The sequence below is a fragment of the Nesoenas mayeri genome (genome assembly GCF_963082525.1).
Source record: "Nesoenas mayeri genome assembly, chromosome: 5".
In the NCBI taxonomy this organism is placed as follows: Eukaryota; Metazoa; Chordata; class Aves; order Columbiformes; family Columbidae; genus Nesoenas; species Nesoenas mayeri.
In genome coordinates this window covers 24,790,546-24,808,100 of record NC_137548.1, presented here as the reverse complement: position 1 = coordinate 24,808,100, position 17,555 = coordinate 24,790,546, and the positions used below count along the sequence as shown (strand labels likewise).

The 17,555-nt window shown below is 45.8% G+C and overlaps 1 protein-coding gene across 1 annotated transcript in view; it reads left to right on the top strand.

The window, feature by feature from the left end:
• ESRRB (estrogen related receptor beta) overlaps positions 1 to 17,555 on the top strand; it is a gene marked incomplete at its 3' end in the record, with an annotated part of 84,757 nt that overhangs the window by 44,261 nt on the left and 22,941 nt on the right. The window contains exons 2-3 of the mRNA XM_080346036.1: positions 1,025 to 1,434; positions 12,145 to 12,261. Of these exons, the coding sequence (XP_080202162.1) occupies positions 1,025 to 1,434; positions 12,145 to 12,261 (527 nt within the window). The remainder of the gene's footprint in view (positions 1 to 1,024; positions 1,435 to 12,144; positions 12,262 to 17,555) is intronic.

Sequence of the window (17,555 nt, the reverse complement as noted above, 5' to 3'; positions counted from 1 at the left end):
ATAAGAGGTCTGCAAAAACTTCTGCGTGACGAACAATTATGTAGATAATGAGCTGAATGAGGAGAACATGGCGAAAGCACGTTTCTTGAGAAGAAGAGTCAGGACATGTTCAGGGAGCCTGAAAGGCTGCATTTACAGTATGGGCAAACAGAAGTGAGGTTTTTTGTTTGTTCATACAGTACACAAGTAATCCCTGGAACTCATTGCCATAAGATATAATAAAAATTAGCAGTGCTCTAAAAAAAAGACTGAACATTTATATAGGAGTAAGACTGTCTGTAACTACAACAAATAAGAAGAGCTTGCAAATTTGGAAAAGAAGCAGTCCTTTCCGTATACTTAAGAGCATAAACCTCTCTCTAAGAAGTGGGAATTTGAGAGAAATATCACCGTGCAAAAGTCTTATAGTAGTAAATTGAAGAAAGACTAAGATAAGCTGGAGGAAACTTTTGATCAGATTATTTCCCTTCAGTTTCTAAGCTCCCCTTTTTGTGGTGATAGTGAAGTGGGGATGCATGAAAATAAATCAAATGAAAATTAATCAAAGACTTCTGTATTACAAATGAAAATCCAATCTGGGCAAGCCCTTCCTGCAGGGTCTGCTAGTGAACTTTTTAGTTAGAACCAGGGAAGCACATCCTGAACTAACCAAACATCTTTTTTACCTGGTCTGCCACAGACAGACTCATTTCTTCTGCTGTCCCAGGGTTAGATTGTGCTCTAGGTAGATTGTGCCTTATCAGCACTGATGCCCCCTCCCAGCACTGCAGCCTTTGAAAAGCCCAAAATTGTCATCTACACAAATAGCCTTTATTCTAGCGTGAGTTTGTAGGGAGTAGGCAGGCTGTTCTTAGTGAGTTGTACTGGTATTCCTGAAGGAGAAGTACCTGGGTGGGGAGTGGGGTTTGAACTGCCTAAGCCAACTGGAGTTAGACTGAGGTGGGAAAAGGAGGGCTGTCATTTGACCAACCTGGAGCCGGATTTGGCCAGGAGGCCGCTGAGTGCCTTTGCTCTCTCCCTGCAGGCTGCTCGGCAGAATGGCCACGGAGGAGCGGCACCTCTCCTCCAGCTGTGGGTCCTTCATCAAGACCGAGCCCTCCAGCCCATCTTCTGGCATCGATGCCATCAGCCACCACAGCCCGAGTGGCTCCTCCGACGCTAGCGGTGGCTATGGCATCGCCATGGGTGGCCACCCCAATGGCCTAGACTCACCACCCATGTTCAATGGCACGGGGATTGGCAACGGGTCCTGCCGTAAGCGTTACGAAGACTGCGCCAGCGCCATCATGGAGGATTCGCCCACCAAGTGCGAGTACATGCTCAATGCAATCCCCAAGCGGCTGTGCCTGGTGTGCGGGGACATTGCTTCTGGGTACCACTACGGCGTGGCTTCCTGTGAGGCGTGCAAAGCCTTCTTCAAGAGGACTATTCAAGGTATGGTGGGAAGGGAGGGAAACTGAGATAGTCACTCCATAGCAAAAAAAGGGAGACAGCCCTAGACATTACTGAGACAGCGGTGTTGCCATGTTATGTAAAAGGGGGCAAGGGAGGGTGGTGTAATGCACCTAACCCTCCATTCTTTTGTATGCCACCTCTCTCCTCCTGCCCAACTCTGGTCCTTCCAAATCAACCTGAACATGAAGTTAGGCTCCGTGGCAGCAGGAACCTTTGCCAAGTCCCTAGCCTGGCTGGCTAACAGATCTGGGCATCTGGCCTAGCGAATCTTCCTGCCTCTGCAAGTGGCACTGATACCCTGATAATGTGGCTGCTGGTGTCGTGAAGCCTGGAAAGGAAATGCTTTACGTTTTAAAGGTGGTTTTAAGGCCCATTTGATGAGTGGATGCCCCTGTCTAGAGAAGTCAACTCTTTAAAGATGTCTGCACCTTGAGATGAAAGCTCCAGCATTACAGAAGTGGTAGAGGTTCTTACTTTGTCCTACCAGTCTTAATTTGTGGCCATGGACTCCATATAGACCTCACCACAAGGCTCGACAGGGCACTTGGATGACAGTCAGTCCTGTGTTCCTCCTTTTCCAGCTCCACCAGCCCTTTTCATTAAGATGTAACTTCTTTGATGATAAAAAAATTAGGCACTGAAGGAGGTAGAAATACACAGTTTTTGTCAATCTTACTGAGGATAAGAATTCCTCAGGTGATTTGAAAACTTCAGTGGATGTATGTGTAGATGAATTGCAGTGCATTGCTCCTGCATGTACAGTTCACGTATGATGTGTGCAGTTGTGTCCTGACTGCCAGAGGTACACTGCACATGCACACATACAGGTACAGCAGTGCAGCCAAAAGCAGGAGTGCATGCAGCTGAACTCCAATAACCGTGGACGCTTGGATATACTTACACAATCAGACCCCATGTGAGCAACATGCCTGGACGTACAGATACTCCCTTTATTTGCTGTGCTCTCTAACTGGAAAAAAGACAGGATCGTTCACCTTCCAGTGAAAAGCTCATTGCATTTACCCAGTCATGTGTGTCTAGCCAGCAAGCAGCTATGTGTGTACTTGACTGCTGGTCGGGGTCAATCCACCACACCAGTACTTCCTTGTCTCCCATGAAATAAAAAAAATGCACATGTAGGGGGAGCACTCATTTTGGTTTTGTTCATTGAATGGGCCTGATTACACTCTGTCACTGAGGATGTTTCAACTCTGGAGCGGATAGAGCAGTACAGGGTGCAGTTCAGTCTGTGTTTTCTGCAGAGTTCACTATTTCTGGCTTAATTTTGTAGATTCTAGTTGTCTGTCCTTAACATTATCCACCTGTGGAAGTAGTCACTCTGTATTGCCCCACTGACTCTTCCTCTTTTATTATGCTATGTGGAAAGCGTGACCATCTCTAGAGCACTGGCCTGTTCCCTGGCAGGGTTTCTGTGATTTGCCGTTGCTGAATCTCCTGTGATTGAATGTGAACTTTTACTTGGACTTTTGACTGTCAGCACTGACTCTGTCCCTGCTCCAGCACTTGGACCCACTCCCAGTGTTTCTTTTTATCACATTCAGGTGTTAAAGGAGGGACAGGGTAGTAATCTGAAGCAGAGCTGTAGGGGCTCCTTAGACAGGAAGAGACTGAAAAACTAACCCCTCATGGGAGTGATACTGGAGCATCTCTCTGGCAGAGCAGAAGAGAGGCCTAATGTGAAAAGAGAGAAAAAAACCTAAGAACTTTTACAGCATTTTTGGAGAAAATAAAACGAAAATGATGCAGGACAGCAGTAACTATGGCCTGCATCAGCCTGAGTGATGTGTCAGCTCACTTAATCCCAAGAAAGGAGAGCGCTTCTTTCCAACCCCCTCTGCCCAGAACCAGCCATATTCTCCCTGTGGTTCCCTAATTGATTGCTTGTTAACATGTAACAGATGGGGGAAAAGAGTAAGCGGAGATGTCTCTCACCCTGTCATCAGCTTGCACTGGCAACTGAGGTACCAAAATGCTTTTATTCCCAAGAGCAGGAGAGTTGAGAGTGCTCCACCCAGGGGTGAGCAATTTTAGCTATGGAGCTGAAGGCTGAACCCAAGGGAGTGGGCAGCAAATAGGGCTGTGGAGTTTGGTTGAGTCAAGAAAATGCATCGTTCCCAAGGCTCTGCTGGGTGCGTGGGATACCCAAGCACAGCCCTGGGTATTGCAGGGGAAAAGAGTCTAAAGATCATGCAAAAGAGACAGTGAGTGGCAAAAGCATTTCCAAAAGGCGTTCATACTGCAACTCTGTTACATACAGTAGATGCGTTAAGTATATAACTCAATAAGTGGGAAAACATTCATCCAGGCTGCCTAACATGGATAAAAAGTGTGCAGAAAGCATGCAGATGTGTATGTTATACAATCACATTCCCTGCTAGTATCAAAAGACTTGCCATGATTCTGGTACCTGGGAATGGTGTTGTCTCAATGCTTTACTCACAAAGATGGAGCTATGACCCCAGGATTTTCCAGGTACTAGGGAGATGCAGTAGGTAAATTCATCATCAGATTTTTGTGGTCTTGCATCAGCCACTTCACTTCTCTCTGCTTGGGTATTGAAAGACAAAAAAATAGGGACTGTTATGAGAGTACTTAATCTGGTGGCCCTACCTTTGGTGACTTTATTAAGTAATAGGTGTGCATGCTGCTATAAAATGGCTCTAAATCTGTCCTGGATGATTACATTCCTGCAGCCCTTTCTAGATACCCCCGATTATGAAGCAGAGCTTCATGCTAAGTTCCCTCTCCAACTGCCTCCCTCTCCTGCTACAAATGACCCCTGTCTGCCTATTGTTTTTGTAACTGCATTAACTCATGTAAAACCTGCATGTCTTAGGGTAGGAAGATCTTGTAATAGCTTCTCCACTCCACCTGCTGCTGCCACAGCAGTAAGAAGAACAGGCATCCAAGCTGTGAATCTTCTTTGAGCCTGGCAGCTCCGCAAGTCACTTTCCCCCTTAGCCAGGTGAGGCCAGGCTGTCCTGGACAGCATGAGAGCTGTTGCTTTTCAAGTGATGGGGAGAAGATAAACTGAAAGCCAGCATGGACATGGCTGGTTATCTCTGAGGTCACTACTATAGCTATTTGGGAGTTTTCTATCAGTAGGATTTTTTCAGAGGAAATCAGAATTTTTGCCAGGTCAGATTTTCCCAGGGAAAAATTTGATGATAGGAGGAAAAAAGAAGTCAGGAAAATCCAAACCATTGATTCATTTTAGGCTGAACTGGAGTGGTTGGTTTTGCTGAACTAAGCCAGATACACACAACACATCCTAACCTGTCCCACAGATTATGGGGGAGGTCACACCTGTGACCTCTCTCATATTGTGTTACATGGCCTAAGAGAAGGATCAAGGCCTGGAAACCTGTGTGTCATTTCCACTTTGCAGCACTGGCAATGCTTGAGATGGAAAGGTGGAAACCTGAGATGAAATGACAGCACACACCACTGGGCTACAGACTTTTCTCTCTGAATGTGCTGTTTTGAATCCCAGGGCTGGACTTCCCGTACTTTGAGGCAGAGTCAGAAGTTTTGAACTGACTTGAAGCATTTTCAGTCAGCTAGGCTGGCTGACAAAATTTTAATCCTATTTCTCTATTGTTGTATTGCCTTGTGGTAACTGTGCTTTGGGTTCCCATTATATTCTGGTGGCAGTCTGCATTTACCTCCATGATGCAAGTGTCCTTCATAAAAACATGTGCCATGGGCATCACCTGATTTTGTGAATATTGTGGAAGGTGCAATCTAGCAAAGGTAGGAGAGAATCTGAGTTTTGGGCATGTCGAAGTGTGCTGCTATCAGTGTTTAAGAGAGATCTGATTTGAAACCAAGGATTTCATATTAGTTGAATGTAATGGAATGGGTCAGTTACATGAAAGGTAAAGTGTTTTGGATGTTTCTGAACTAAAACTTTTAGAATTTTTAGTCTATGGAAATCCTAACTAATCCTTTCATCCAAATTTAGGACAAAGGCAAATACTGGATTTCTTATGGGATACAAATTCTTAATCTAATTCTACTCTATTCATTCTTTTAATAGTTTGTTCAGTAGATAGAGCATTACATATCAGTCAGATATATTGTCATTATATTTCATTCATCAGTCGTTACAACTGGTGGGTAGTTTTGCCTACTCTGAATATTAACTAATAATAGTACTGTGTAACCATATGAGCCTTTTATTATTCAACATATTCATGACTATGACTACCCTTCATCTATTTTTCATCTTCAAGTAGTGAAAATTAAGGCTATTTCTAAAATGACCCATTAATAAAAAGTAAAAGCTTAAAGCTCAGCAAAATAAATCTGACTGAAGATTTCCCTTTCTGATCCTTGTGAATCATCTCATCGTGTGCTTGGAACTCGTAAGGTGTTACAAGAAGACTTGCCAGGAGCAACATTGGGGAAAACTGGTTATTGGAGAGCTGGAGAGAGGAGACACATTTACTGTCATCTTCTGACTAGGCAGGTTATGGATCAGGCAAATTGCCTGCACTGTGGATTCCCTGCTTGAGTCTTGCAAGCTTCAAACTCAGTGAATGTAGCAATACAACTGCTGTGCTGGGATGCCCTTACACCGATAAGGGGCTTAAAATGTGGATAATGCAGCTCAGGAAACTTGTAGGGATTTGTAACAGGCTTGCAAAAAAATCTATAGTCTTCCAGAGCTTCCTGGTTGTCATGACGGTGAGAGTAGCTCCTAGGAAGTCCGGAGAAGCAGTTCAGAGAGTTTGCTCATTTTCCTGAGCAGAAGAGCACTGCTATCCACGGGATCAGCAAAGGGCCTGTGAGATGCAGAAAGGAGGTTTTATGGCCCTACAGTAGCAGCCATGGCAGCCAGGCACTGTTCTGTCCTTCTGACCTTCTCAGAAATGGGCCCACTGCTTCACAGGTGGGAATTCAGAGCCAAAAACTGGGATGTTCTGACCTTTCCAAAAACTTTTGAAGAATAGCCAGGGAAGGTGCAATGTTCCCCGGATCTAGTGCCTGTACACTCTTTGCTATCCACAGCTCCAGCACTTGGATTCAGAAAACCATCTCTGGTGCATCTCAGCTCTATTAGTCTTGTGTTTTCTTTTAGCCTCCGTGCGTCTGTACAGAGAACTGTGTGGAAAGATCTTTTCTGTGGAACTTCTGTGAAGTATTTCTGTGTCAGAAACCCTACAGACAAACTTGCTGCCAGTAGGTAGCCCCAGGGCCCGTCTCCAGTGTGTTGTGCGAGCAGGAGGCTGATGTGACATTGTGTGCAATGTCCATGTCCTCTCTCAGGGAGCAGGAGTGCCACCCGGAGGAGGTCAACAGTGCTGGTGTTAACATACAGCTATGTGCTTTTCCTCTCATAGACTCAAGAATCCTGAAGCCTTGATCCTCACATTTCTGCTTTTCTTAATGTGTAAACTGCATTAAGTAAAATTTTGGTTAATCCAAACACTAGAGTTTATCTCACCTGCTTTTCCAGTGTCTCGTTTTCCTGCAAATGATAAGCACATGTGCTAGGGTGGTGAGCTTTTAAGTTTTGCTTTTGATGGAGTTTTTTGCTTGTGTTGTTGGGTTGGTTTGGGTTTTTTTAGTGGGTTTTGGGGGTTAGTTGGTTTTTTTGTGGTTTTTGTTTATTTGTTTCCAAAAATAGGAGCCTCTACTGATGCTTGTATATACTCAGGCACCTAGATCAGGGTCATGTCCCTGGAAGCACAGGACAGCCCTGCTGAAAATCAGGTCACTTATTCAAGTGCCTAAATACAGATTTACAGGTCCAGTATTTTAATCTCTTTCTTTGAAAACTGTGGCTTAAAAATTAACCCCTCTTACCTCATGCAGATCCTTGGAGAGATTTTCATCTGATTTTTGCAAAGTACCTCTCCTTACGCCAGGACTCGGGCTGTGATGCCTCACTTAGAAGGGCTAATTTAAGCAGAAAATAACAGAGAATCCTCTCCATGCGTATTATCAGTGTTCCCCATCCTGATGCAGGAGGTCAGACTGATGCCGGCTGAGGGCAGGGGAACTTCTGGTCTGGCACTGCACTCACTAAGGGCCTTTCTACAATTTTCAGGTCCCGTTACACTGAGACACCAAAATGATCTTTTTACCTTTGGAATCAGAGATAAAAAGGGTTCTGGACAAAATCTTGTGGATACTGAAATTAAAGTGTCATCAGAGCTAATGGCTTATTGAAAAGTCAGGTTGCTTTCTCCTGCAGACTGTCCCAGTCATGCAGAATAGCTGTACCATGGAGGCATTATACTGACTGCCTGATAGGACCTTCCTAAAGCTTTGGCATTTTGCAAGCAGTTCTTGTAAAACAAAGAACAAAACAAAAAACCCACAACCAACCAATAACAACAACAAAACAAGGGGGCAGTGTAAGAATTGTTATAAAAAATTGGGATAAAAAGAAATAAATGCATGAGTTGAGGTGCCTGTAAGATAGATTTCCCTGGGAATTCCTGCTCTCAGCCCTCTAGCCCCAGGGGACCAGCAGAGAGTGGCACCACACCTTTGATCACAGCTGCAGCATGCTGTGTCAGATCACTAGGGTGAAAGGCATACCTTGAATGAATGGAATTTGGAAATTAACAGCAGATATGTCAGAATCTGGGTTTTTCCCTGAAACTCAGGAGATGCTGCAGTCATCTGGTCTTCTGTGTGAGTCACCCAAAGAGATGAGACGTCTGTGTGCAGCAGTGCAGAGCAGGACAGAGTATGCAAGGAAGGGAGAGGAGAGGGAAAGAATGGTGAAAAGCAATGAAGAAGAAACCAGAAAAATATGAGAGATGAGGGGTTTTCCTCAGAAATCAGAAGCTGAAAATGTTTTAGCTTTAAGGACTTTCTTCCCTATTTCTACCTAATGTTTTCTGAGTTTCTTTGTAGAAAGGATCAGTCATCAGGAAGCAGGTTGTGCTGTCAGTGCTGCACTTATTCTGAGCTCAAATCTGCTGAGGAGGCCTGTAAAAAACTTAAGCAGGAGCTGGGTTGGACACTACTGTGCTCCCCAAGCTCAGGAAGACATTCCCCTCTTCCCAGTCCCCGCCTTCCAGAGAGGTATGGTGACTATGGGGTCTCTTGAATGACCAAGCTCTGGTGTGCAGTTTTCAGGTGTTCTTGTTGTGTGCACTGGAAATACTGTTCCAAACTGTTTAACCGTCAAAGATCTAATTTTACAGAAAATAGGGTAATTTTGCAGTTCTCCAGCATAAAAAACATGATCTATCACCTTAATAGTCCTTGGCTGTTTCTAAGCATCTCCCATATAAAGGCTTTAAAGTGCAGTTAGACCTTAATGAATCAAGACTCATGATGTCCCCAGAAGGTAGATTTGGTGCTTGTTTCAATTTGCAGACAAGCGAACAGGACATAGAGAGGAAGTGATTTGCCCTCCAAGGCCATATATGATGGCTTAGAACAAATCCAAACTCTGAGCTGGTCACCCACCACTTGATTTTCTGAAGCCATTTTTTAGGTAAATCTTGTGCCATGGCATCAGTGAGGTCCTAGCAATTTTTTCAGATTGAATGTAAATATAGTCTAAGTCAAGGAAATCTTTTGTAACTAGCAACAGTTCAAAGTGAGGCCTTGTCAATTAGATTATCCCATTTTATGCCCTTTCCTTCTGAGTCACGTAATCTACATTTCACAACACACAGAGGCTTGGCTCAAATTTTATAGTTGCATATAGACTCGTCCAGATGCACCCTTGTGTGCTGACACTCTTCTGCAGGGCCTTGCAGCAACCCCAGCCGCTGCAGTGACGGGGAAGCTCCCTCTGAGCCCCCCACGCCAGCAGCCAGGCTGGTGGTGTGACCGCCAGCCACTGGGAGGCTGCTGGAATTCTGATGAGTTAATCTCATCACTCTATCACAGGGCACTTAGAGAAATTACAGGGAGCTGTGAGCAGCTCACTATGCTGGCAGCCAGCCCCAGGACCCATAAAAGAAATTGAGACACACACACAAAAAAAAAAAAAAAAAAATCAGAGAACTTTGTTAAAGTTTTGGAAATGATAGTTTTTGCTTGGGTAATGGTGATTGTGCCTTCCCTGGTGATGTCCCTGTTTCCTGCAATAATGGCTGGTATTGCCCCCAGCTGTAGCTCTCAATCCCTGCAGCACAGGGCATGTTTTGGGACCTGATTTAAACACCATTTACTTTGGCAGCATTGTCTCATATGAAGAGGGTGCAGTGGGGCTTACCTCTAGTATTGTCACCTGTAGAGGTGGGCAGTACGATACAGCTGCTGGTGCACTTTTCCTTTAGGCTGGGCTCAGTGTGTGGCAGGGACACTTGAGCATGTATTCAGTGTGAAGGCAATAAGCCCACTGAACCAGGACGTTCCACCAGTTCTGAGTGTGTTTTTTCATTTCTGCTTACCAACAAACCACACAGCCGCTGCACTACATGGTGGCCACTGCTTTGCCATCCAGGAAAAGGTGCTTGCCCAGTGCCCATTTCCAATACTTCTTCTTGTCAAGGGGTCCATGGACTGCAGGCATGGGGAAGCTGGGGGATCTGCTTGACAGAGTTTAGAGAGACCTTGAGCTGCCAGATGAGGGTTATCACTGCCTCCGGTTGCTATAAGGGCTCAGTGGGCTTGGTGGACTGTTTCTGTGTAAGGGTGCAAATTTTTGGCCTTGGGACCACGAAACATGAAATCTTACATCTCTCCAGAACTCTGGTCCTGGCTTTGGTGAGAAAGGTGGGCATTGACACTAAGGCAAAACCTTTCAAAGTGAGACTCTGTTTGAGTTTTATCCCAGGTTTGTTCCTGCTCTGTTCCTTCCTGTGTGGGGTACAGCAAGTATCTGATCATGAGGTCAGGGCCTCTGTGCTCATGGGTCTGTAATATGCTGGAGCCCCGTGTCTAGAGCCAGAATTTGTTTACTACCTTGAGATCAAGCCTGAATCTCAATTTCCAGCTCTCTGAGAACCTTGATACATTGCTGGCTATTGAAATTCAGGTGCTGCACAATGACAAAATACAGTCTGAACTTGTGCAGCACACTCTGCTCCTGCAGACAAACTGCATTTTAGGGGCAGATGAGCAATGGTGAGGAATGGAGTGGCTAGGCTGGAGCTTAGGGACAAGTTGTGAGTCTTGTGACGAAACAAGAGGTAAATTTTTACAACTAGCAGGCAGATGACCTTTGGGCTTTGGGGGTTGTGTGCTCCCAGGGCTTCACCCAGCATGGGCTAAGTATAGTGGAATAAATAAAATGGTGCTTTCTTCCTTTTGAATCTGTGTTCTGTCTTTCCACTCAGATTCCCAATGAATGGGCTTTCCAACTGCTTAGTTAGCCCCAAGGTCTAATCAGCACTCCCAGAGACTGGTATGTATCAGATTGTTGGTCTTTATTTAGAGGAAGGATCTTGCACAAGAACACAGAAATCCATTACAGAAGTAGGAACAAAAATTAAGTCCTGACCTAGTGCCACTAAACTGTAAGTGCTACTTCTTACTCTGGTAGTATATGAAATCCATACTGTGTGTTCTCTCGGCGCTTACCTACACTCCTCCTTACAGTTCTGATTGAGCTCTTGAATCTCAATTTCCTGCTCTAAACCACTAAACCAACTTTTTCATTCATCTTAACTGACTATAGAGCTTAAAAATCCTTTTCAGAGCTGGCTGATTTACCCAGTAGCTAGATTGCCTTAAATGTATTGTCATTGTCAATGCATCACTGTCAAGCTTAGATTTCCAGTCCTTCTCCGCAGCAAACATTGAATAGCCCTCTTCAGAAACATCACCTCTGAAGTGAATGGCAGGATGGAGACAGCCATTTCTGTTTGTTGTCTTCTAGGATTAAATAATTGTTGCATTACACTGTGATCCAGCATAATTTCACTTAGATCTTCATATCAGACCCTCGCATCCATGTTTCAGTTACATTCTTGGCTTATGATAAAATACAGGGTGACCTGAAATAAATTTGGGATACTTCTTTCCCTGTTTTGTTTCAGAGGTGGTGTTGTGAGGCCATCATAAATGAAAGGGAATGGCGAAAGAAATGCTGATGCTCTGTGCAGAGGGATGAGAGGCAGGTGCACAAGGACTAATAAAGTAGAACTGGAAGGATTTGCATAGAGAACCTGTGTTCATTTTACAGGACATCTTATCCATCTTTCTCAATCCAGTATCCCAGCTGGCAGGAGGAAGGAAAGGAGGAAACACCATCAGTGAGCTCCCTGGTCCCCCAAGCAAGGCAAGAAAGGACAGGTGACATCCATCCCACAGATGTGTGGCAAGACTGGCAGCAAGGGGAATGCTGCTAATGTCTGAAACTGCTCCCATTCTCAGCCCTGGACTTCAGGGAACAGGCCAGGTTATAAGGGATGCAGCACAAAGGATGATGACGTCCCTGGAGGGCACATAGTACCTGAAAGCCCAGCATTGCGTTCAGCCCCTTGGCTGCCCAGGTTTCTCTCAATATTTAGAACAGTATTGCTTTTTTTTTTTTCCTTCTGAAATGTGTTCTAATAAGTAGTTCAGGCTCTCTAAGAGCCATCATCAGCCAGTTGTGGTCTCAGAGTATGTATGTGTGTAAATGAGTGAGCAAACATACAGCATATACAGACTGATGGTGGTGGGAATACCTGGGCACTAGAGCTTGTCCCTGGATCAGTGGGGAGAATGTGGTTCCTGGGTGACCATCTCTGTGTTTGATTGCAGGGAATATTGAATACAGCTGCCCGGCCACCAATGAATGTGAGATCACGAAACGGAGGCGCAAGTCCTGTCAGGCCTGTCGCTTCATGAAATGCCTCAAAGTGGGGATGCTAAAAGAAGGTAAGACAAAGAATCTCCTAGGCTAACTACATGCTTGCCCTCCCTGACTTTCCGAAGGTATATTTTTACAGACTTTGGAAAAGAGTCAGAATGGGCAGTGACCAAGAGGGCAGTTCAGAGAGAAGGGTGGTTCGAGTCAACACCCTCATGCTAGGTTATTACTTCTAGCACTTGCAAATTTGACAAATAACTAAAAACTGGCTTTGCCAGACTGTTTCCTTTCCCAAAGGAACCCCAGGCTGGAGGGTGTTGCTCTTCTTGTCCTCCAGGTCATTCTGCAGTGTTGGGGAGGAGAAGCTCTTGTGTGATCATGACTGAGCTGGCTGGGTTTTGTAGGGGGAGGATGGAGTTAATGCAGAGCTGTAGCACAGTCTCCACTCAGGAGACTTTCTGAAGATGGTGGGTAGCACAGGTTCGTCTGGTTTGTGGGTCCCCTGCCCTGCATGCTCAACCTGTGTTGTGCTCAGCCTATTGATCTGTTCAGCACTCTATGAGCAGTGTTCAGCTTCTCACATGTGCTGCTTTTCCTCCCCTCACTCCCTCTCCAACCCTTGTCCATTCAAGGTGAACCACAGGGAATTCAGTGGCAATTAAACACATTCTTATGGATTGACTTTAAAGCTTTGTTTCCCTTGGGTCCCTCTGGGAGAGGCAGGGAGGGGAGGAGGGGGAAGGAAGGAGAAGCATTGCATGTAACTCTCTGCATTGCTGTGCCTGGCAGACATGGTCCTCTCAGTTTAGCCACAAGGAACAGCAGCTGGCGGTGGTCTGCGCAAGTCCTGTATGCTTGACCCAAGATGCCAGCGCTCAGCTTGCTTCCAAGTCACATCATCATAGCAGCTGGTGATGAATTGTACCATGTCACTCAAGTGTGTCTTCCTTTGCACTAAGGGTCTCTCATTTTTTGAGGGGCAAGTTGATGTCAGCCAGTGTTGTTAATTATGTAGATTAGATGTTAAACCCCATTCTGTTCTTCAATGGATCTGTAGTTTCTGTGGTTGAGTGTCCTTCTGCTAGAGCACATCAGTTACCACAAGGAAGAGAGGCAGACTTGTGTAGTCTGGACCTCCCTGACATAGGCGTATAGGCTGTAGTCTCTGAGGATCCTGATCCACTGCTGGGTGGGTGGCACCTACTCTTGGAGTTAGAAAGGGACCACTGGAAAGCTGCTGTTCTTCATGTGGTAGTTTGGGAAGGGCATATATCCCCTTACCCATGTGCCAATCCACACTAGTGACACCAGCTTTAGTGGAAGCACAGATTGATAATGCGTTCTAGCATGCTTGTGTGAATCCCGTGAAACAACCTTAAGAGCCTGATGTGGCTGCAGTCCCTCTGCAGAGGAGCAGCATGGGGCTGGGCTCACCGGCTGCCCCTGTTCCTGCTGCTCTGCATCCAGGCAGCTGAACCTCTCGGAGCTGGCACCTGCGGGAGTAAAGTCACAGGAGCCTGCTCTGGCGTGTCTGACTGTGTGGCCAGGGCATCCTCTGCTTCCAATTCTGGGAGTTCAACACAGTCCAGAACAGGGTTTTGTGGCTTAGCCTCCAAGTTGAGTGAAAACAGTTAACTCTTTCCAGACCAGAGTTAGGCTAGAAAGCAATGTAGGTTCACTTACACCATGTTGTGCCTGAACTCCTGAACCCTGTACGATACTGCTTGTGGCAAACTGAAATTAGACTCTAAGGCTGCGTTTGTGCTGAAGTCTATTTAGCTATTCATATAGGGATTGATTTGGCATCATTAAAGCCACTGGGGAAGGGTGGTTTGTTATTGATGTTAGTGTATCTGTGATCCTTCCCGTTATATTTAGAGCTGTGGAATATGCTGTGATACTGTATATAGAGATTTATATATGAATTTATTGATATTAATGGGATGCAAGAACACATGACAATATCAAGAGGAGCAGAGGAGACTACACTAGCAGTCTGCAAATAGGACTCCTGTGTCCTAACACAGAGTGGTCAAGTGATGTTGGGCAGGCATCTTTTTTTCCTCTTTCTTTTGCTCAGTTTCCTGAGCTGAGAAATAAGGGTCATACTGCTTTGCTTTGCAAAAGGTTTGTGAAGACCGATTAGTTAACTTTATGTGAAGCCTGGTGGAAGCACAAAGTATTAGTATACAGGATTCAATCAATACACATCTTTAAAAGCAAAATCCAAAAAGGGAGAAAAATGGTTTTACAGTCTTTGGTCTCCACAGAGCCAGGAGTTTCTGGAAAGAAGAAATCCATAATTGTTTGACTTGCTCAAAAATGCAGAATTGACATGGGATTTCGGATTAGAAATGGTTCATTGGTCTTTTCCATCTTTGATCTGTCATCCTATTAGCTCATCCATCCCTTTTCTCTGCCAGGGCAGGAGTGTTCCCAGCTGTACATTTCTAGTAGTTCAACTGTTTTTTAAAATTCCCTGGTGTCTTGGTTTCCCCAGAGAGCCTATTCTACAGTCTCCAAGCACTCATTAGGACAAGATATGTCTTGGTACTTCAGCTACGATAATTTTCCTTTCAGTGGTTCCCTTTCCTGCTTTGCCTTAGTGTATCTCTGTCTTCTTCTTCGGGTTCATCCATGGCAGAAGGTTGCTAAGCCAGATTCTTTCTCCTGATTGATTGCCAGGAGTTTGGGGAAAAAACAGTCTTCTGGTTAGGGCAAGATCTAGAAACCAGTTCTTCTCTTGACAAGTTTCTCCTTCATGTCCTTGAGCTAGTAACTTAGTGGGGACATTTCTAGGTAAAGAAACTGTCTTTCCTCTGAAGAAGAATATTATATTCCATTAGTACCTAATTAAAGGCTTCATGATTTCTTCTCACTGAGAGAGGAAAGATTTTCCTGGTTATTGTTGTCATACATCATGACCTCCTGCTCACTGCGTATGTGACATGAGCCTGTTCTTCAGGCAGAATGCACCAGTAGTCAAAGATGGCAAAAACAGGTAACCGTGACATCAAGCTTCTACCTTACAGTTGAAATGCTCGGCTTGATGCTGCAGGAGAGACTTCGGTCCTCCCCTTGGGTAGCACATATGAGGGTCACCAAGCATCTTCTCCTCCCTACATGGGCTGTAGCTGGACAAACAGCTGTCAATATAGCCTTTTAAGATCTGGGGAGACTGCCCCTAACACAGAAGCACAGGGTATTCAGGCAATGCCGAGTGAATGAGGATCAAGGCAGGAAGAGAGCCGATGGAGCAATCAATAGGTGTCTCAGATATCCAGGCCACTTTCTTTAAGAGAGCTCCGATCAATGCATTGCAACAAGGGAACTGCACGGACACCAGAGCTTTGCTGTCTCAGGTTCTCCTGGCGTGACGCTGCAGGGCAGGCGAGACTCGCTGGGGAAGGTGGCAGGCAGAAAGCTCTGCCCACGGAGCCCAACTGGCTCAGATGTCAAGAGTGTTGGCCTGTCTGGCTGCCTGTCTCTCACTTTCCCCTTCCATGTGGAGTGTGCCCCCAGAGAGCATTAATTAGCCCCTCACTAGCAGGCTCAGATAGGAAGCTGTTGAATCTGGAGTCCAGGATTCCAGCGGACTCCAGTCCCATTGCCTCTGTGGAGAGGCACCATGCCCAGAAAACCTGTGCTCTGCTGCTCTTGGCCTTGCTGAAGCACCAGCCTGCAGGGTGCAGGAAATGGGGCATCTTCACAGCTTCATCCAGTAGAAGTGCATGCCCTCCTGCTCTGCCAAAATCAGGTAAACCTGAGCAACCTATGATACTGCTGATCCCAAATGGGGAAGGCAATATCTACATACATGCCTAGCCAGTTAAAGAAAATGTTCTGTGCAACTTGCAGAGGAGAGGCATGGTTCACAGCTGGGCATCCCTGCCTTTGGCCACCCTTTTGCCTCTCTTTGCTCCCAGCACTGTCTGTCTTGTGCCCACAATGAACAAAGTGTAGCTCTTTGAGCTCTACAAAGTAGATCTAGATCTCTCTGGCTCTCTAGAATGATGGATAGATAGTGGTTTGGTAGGTCTCTTTTAAAACCTTAATATACCTTATCAGTTTTAGGGAGAATATACCCTTGCCATTCATGCTCTAGCCACCCATGGTATTTCTGTTCTATAGCGATTTGTTTGTCTTCAAGAGGTAGATGTAATTTCAGATGATACATGGCTTGTGTAAGTGGGCTCAGAGGTTTGATTTTGGACATTGGCTGGTTAAATGTGACCTCACAGCCTCTGCTGCCTCTCTGAAGTCACAATCCTGTGTGTCACCTTGCAGAATAGCACCGTGACGAGGACAGTGCTGTCAGTCCTTCTGTCTACCACTGTGGTGGGTTGACCTTGGGTGGTTGACCAGGTGCCCACCAAGTTGCCTTCTCACTTCCCCTCGTCAGCAGGACAGGAGGGAGAAAATATGATGAAAAAGCTTGTGGGTTACGGTAACAACAGGGAGATCACTCAGCAGTTACTGTCATGAGCAGAACTTGACTTGGGGAACATTAATTTAATTTATTGCAAATTAGTAAGAGAGTAGGATATTGAGAAATAAAAACAAAACTGAAAACAACTTCCTCCCACTGTGGCTTCTTCCCAGGCTCAACTCACTCATGACATCTGTCTTCTCCCTGTCCAGGCAGAGCAGATGGGTAGGGGCTGGGGCTTTGTGGCCAGTTCATAACACTTCATCTCTGCTGCTCTTTCCTCCTTGAGCTGTTCTGCCGCTCTAGCATGGGGTCTGTCCCACGAGATACAGCCCTTCATTAATTTCTCCAACATGAGTCCTTCCCGTACACTGCAATCCTTCAAGAACTGCTCCAGCACTGATCCTTTCCACAGAGTACTGTCCTTCAGGAACAGACTGTTCTAGTGTGGGACCCCCACAGGCCACAGTCCCTGCCAGAAAACCTGCTCCTGCATCGGCTCCTCTCCACAGGCTGCAGCTCCTACAAGGAGCCTGCTCTGTCACAGGCTCTCCACAGGTTGCAGGTTCCTTCAGTGCACGTCTACCTGTTCCAGTGTGGGATCCTCCACGGGCTGCAGGTGGATATCTGCACTACTGTGGACCTCCATGGGCTGCAGGGGGACAACTTCCCTGGAGCACATCTTTCCGTCCTCTGTGACCTTGGTATCTGCAGGGCTGTTTCTCTTGCATTTTCTCACTCTTCTCTCACAGCTGCTGTACAGCATTTTTTACCCTTTCTTGAATGTGTTATTACAGACACACCACCAGCACCACTGACAGGTTCAGCTTTGGCCAGTGGTGGGTCCATTTTGGAGCTGTCTGGAGCTGACTCTGTCTGACATGGAGGCAGCTTCTGGTGTCTTCTCACAGAGGCCACCTCTGCAGCCCCTTG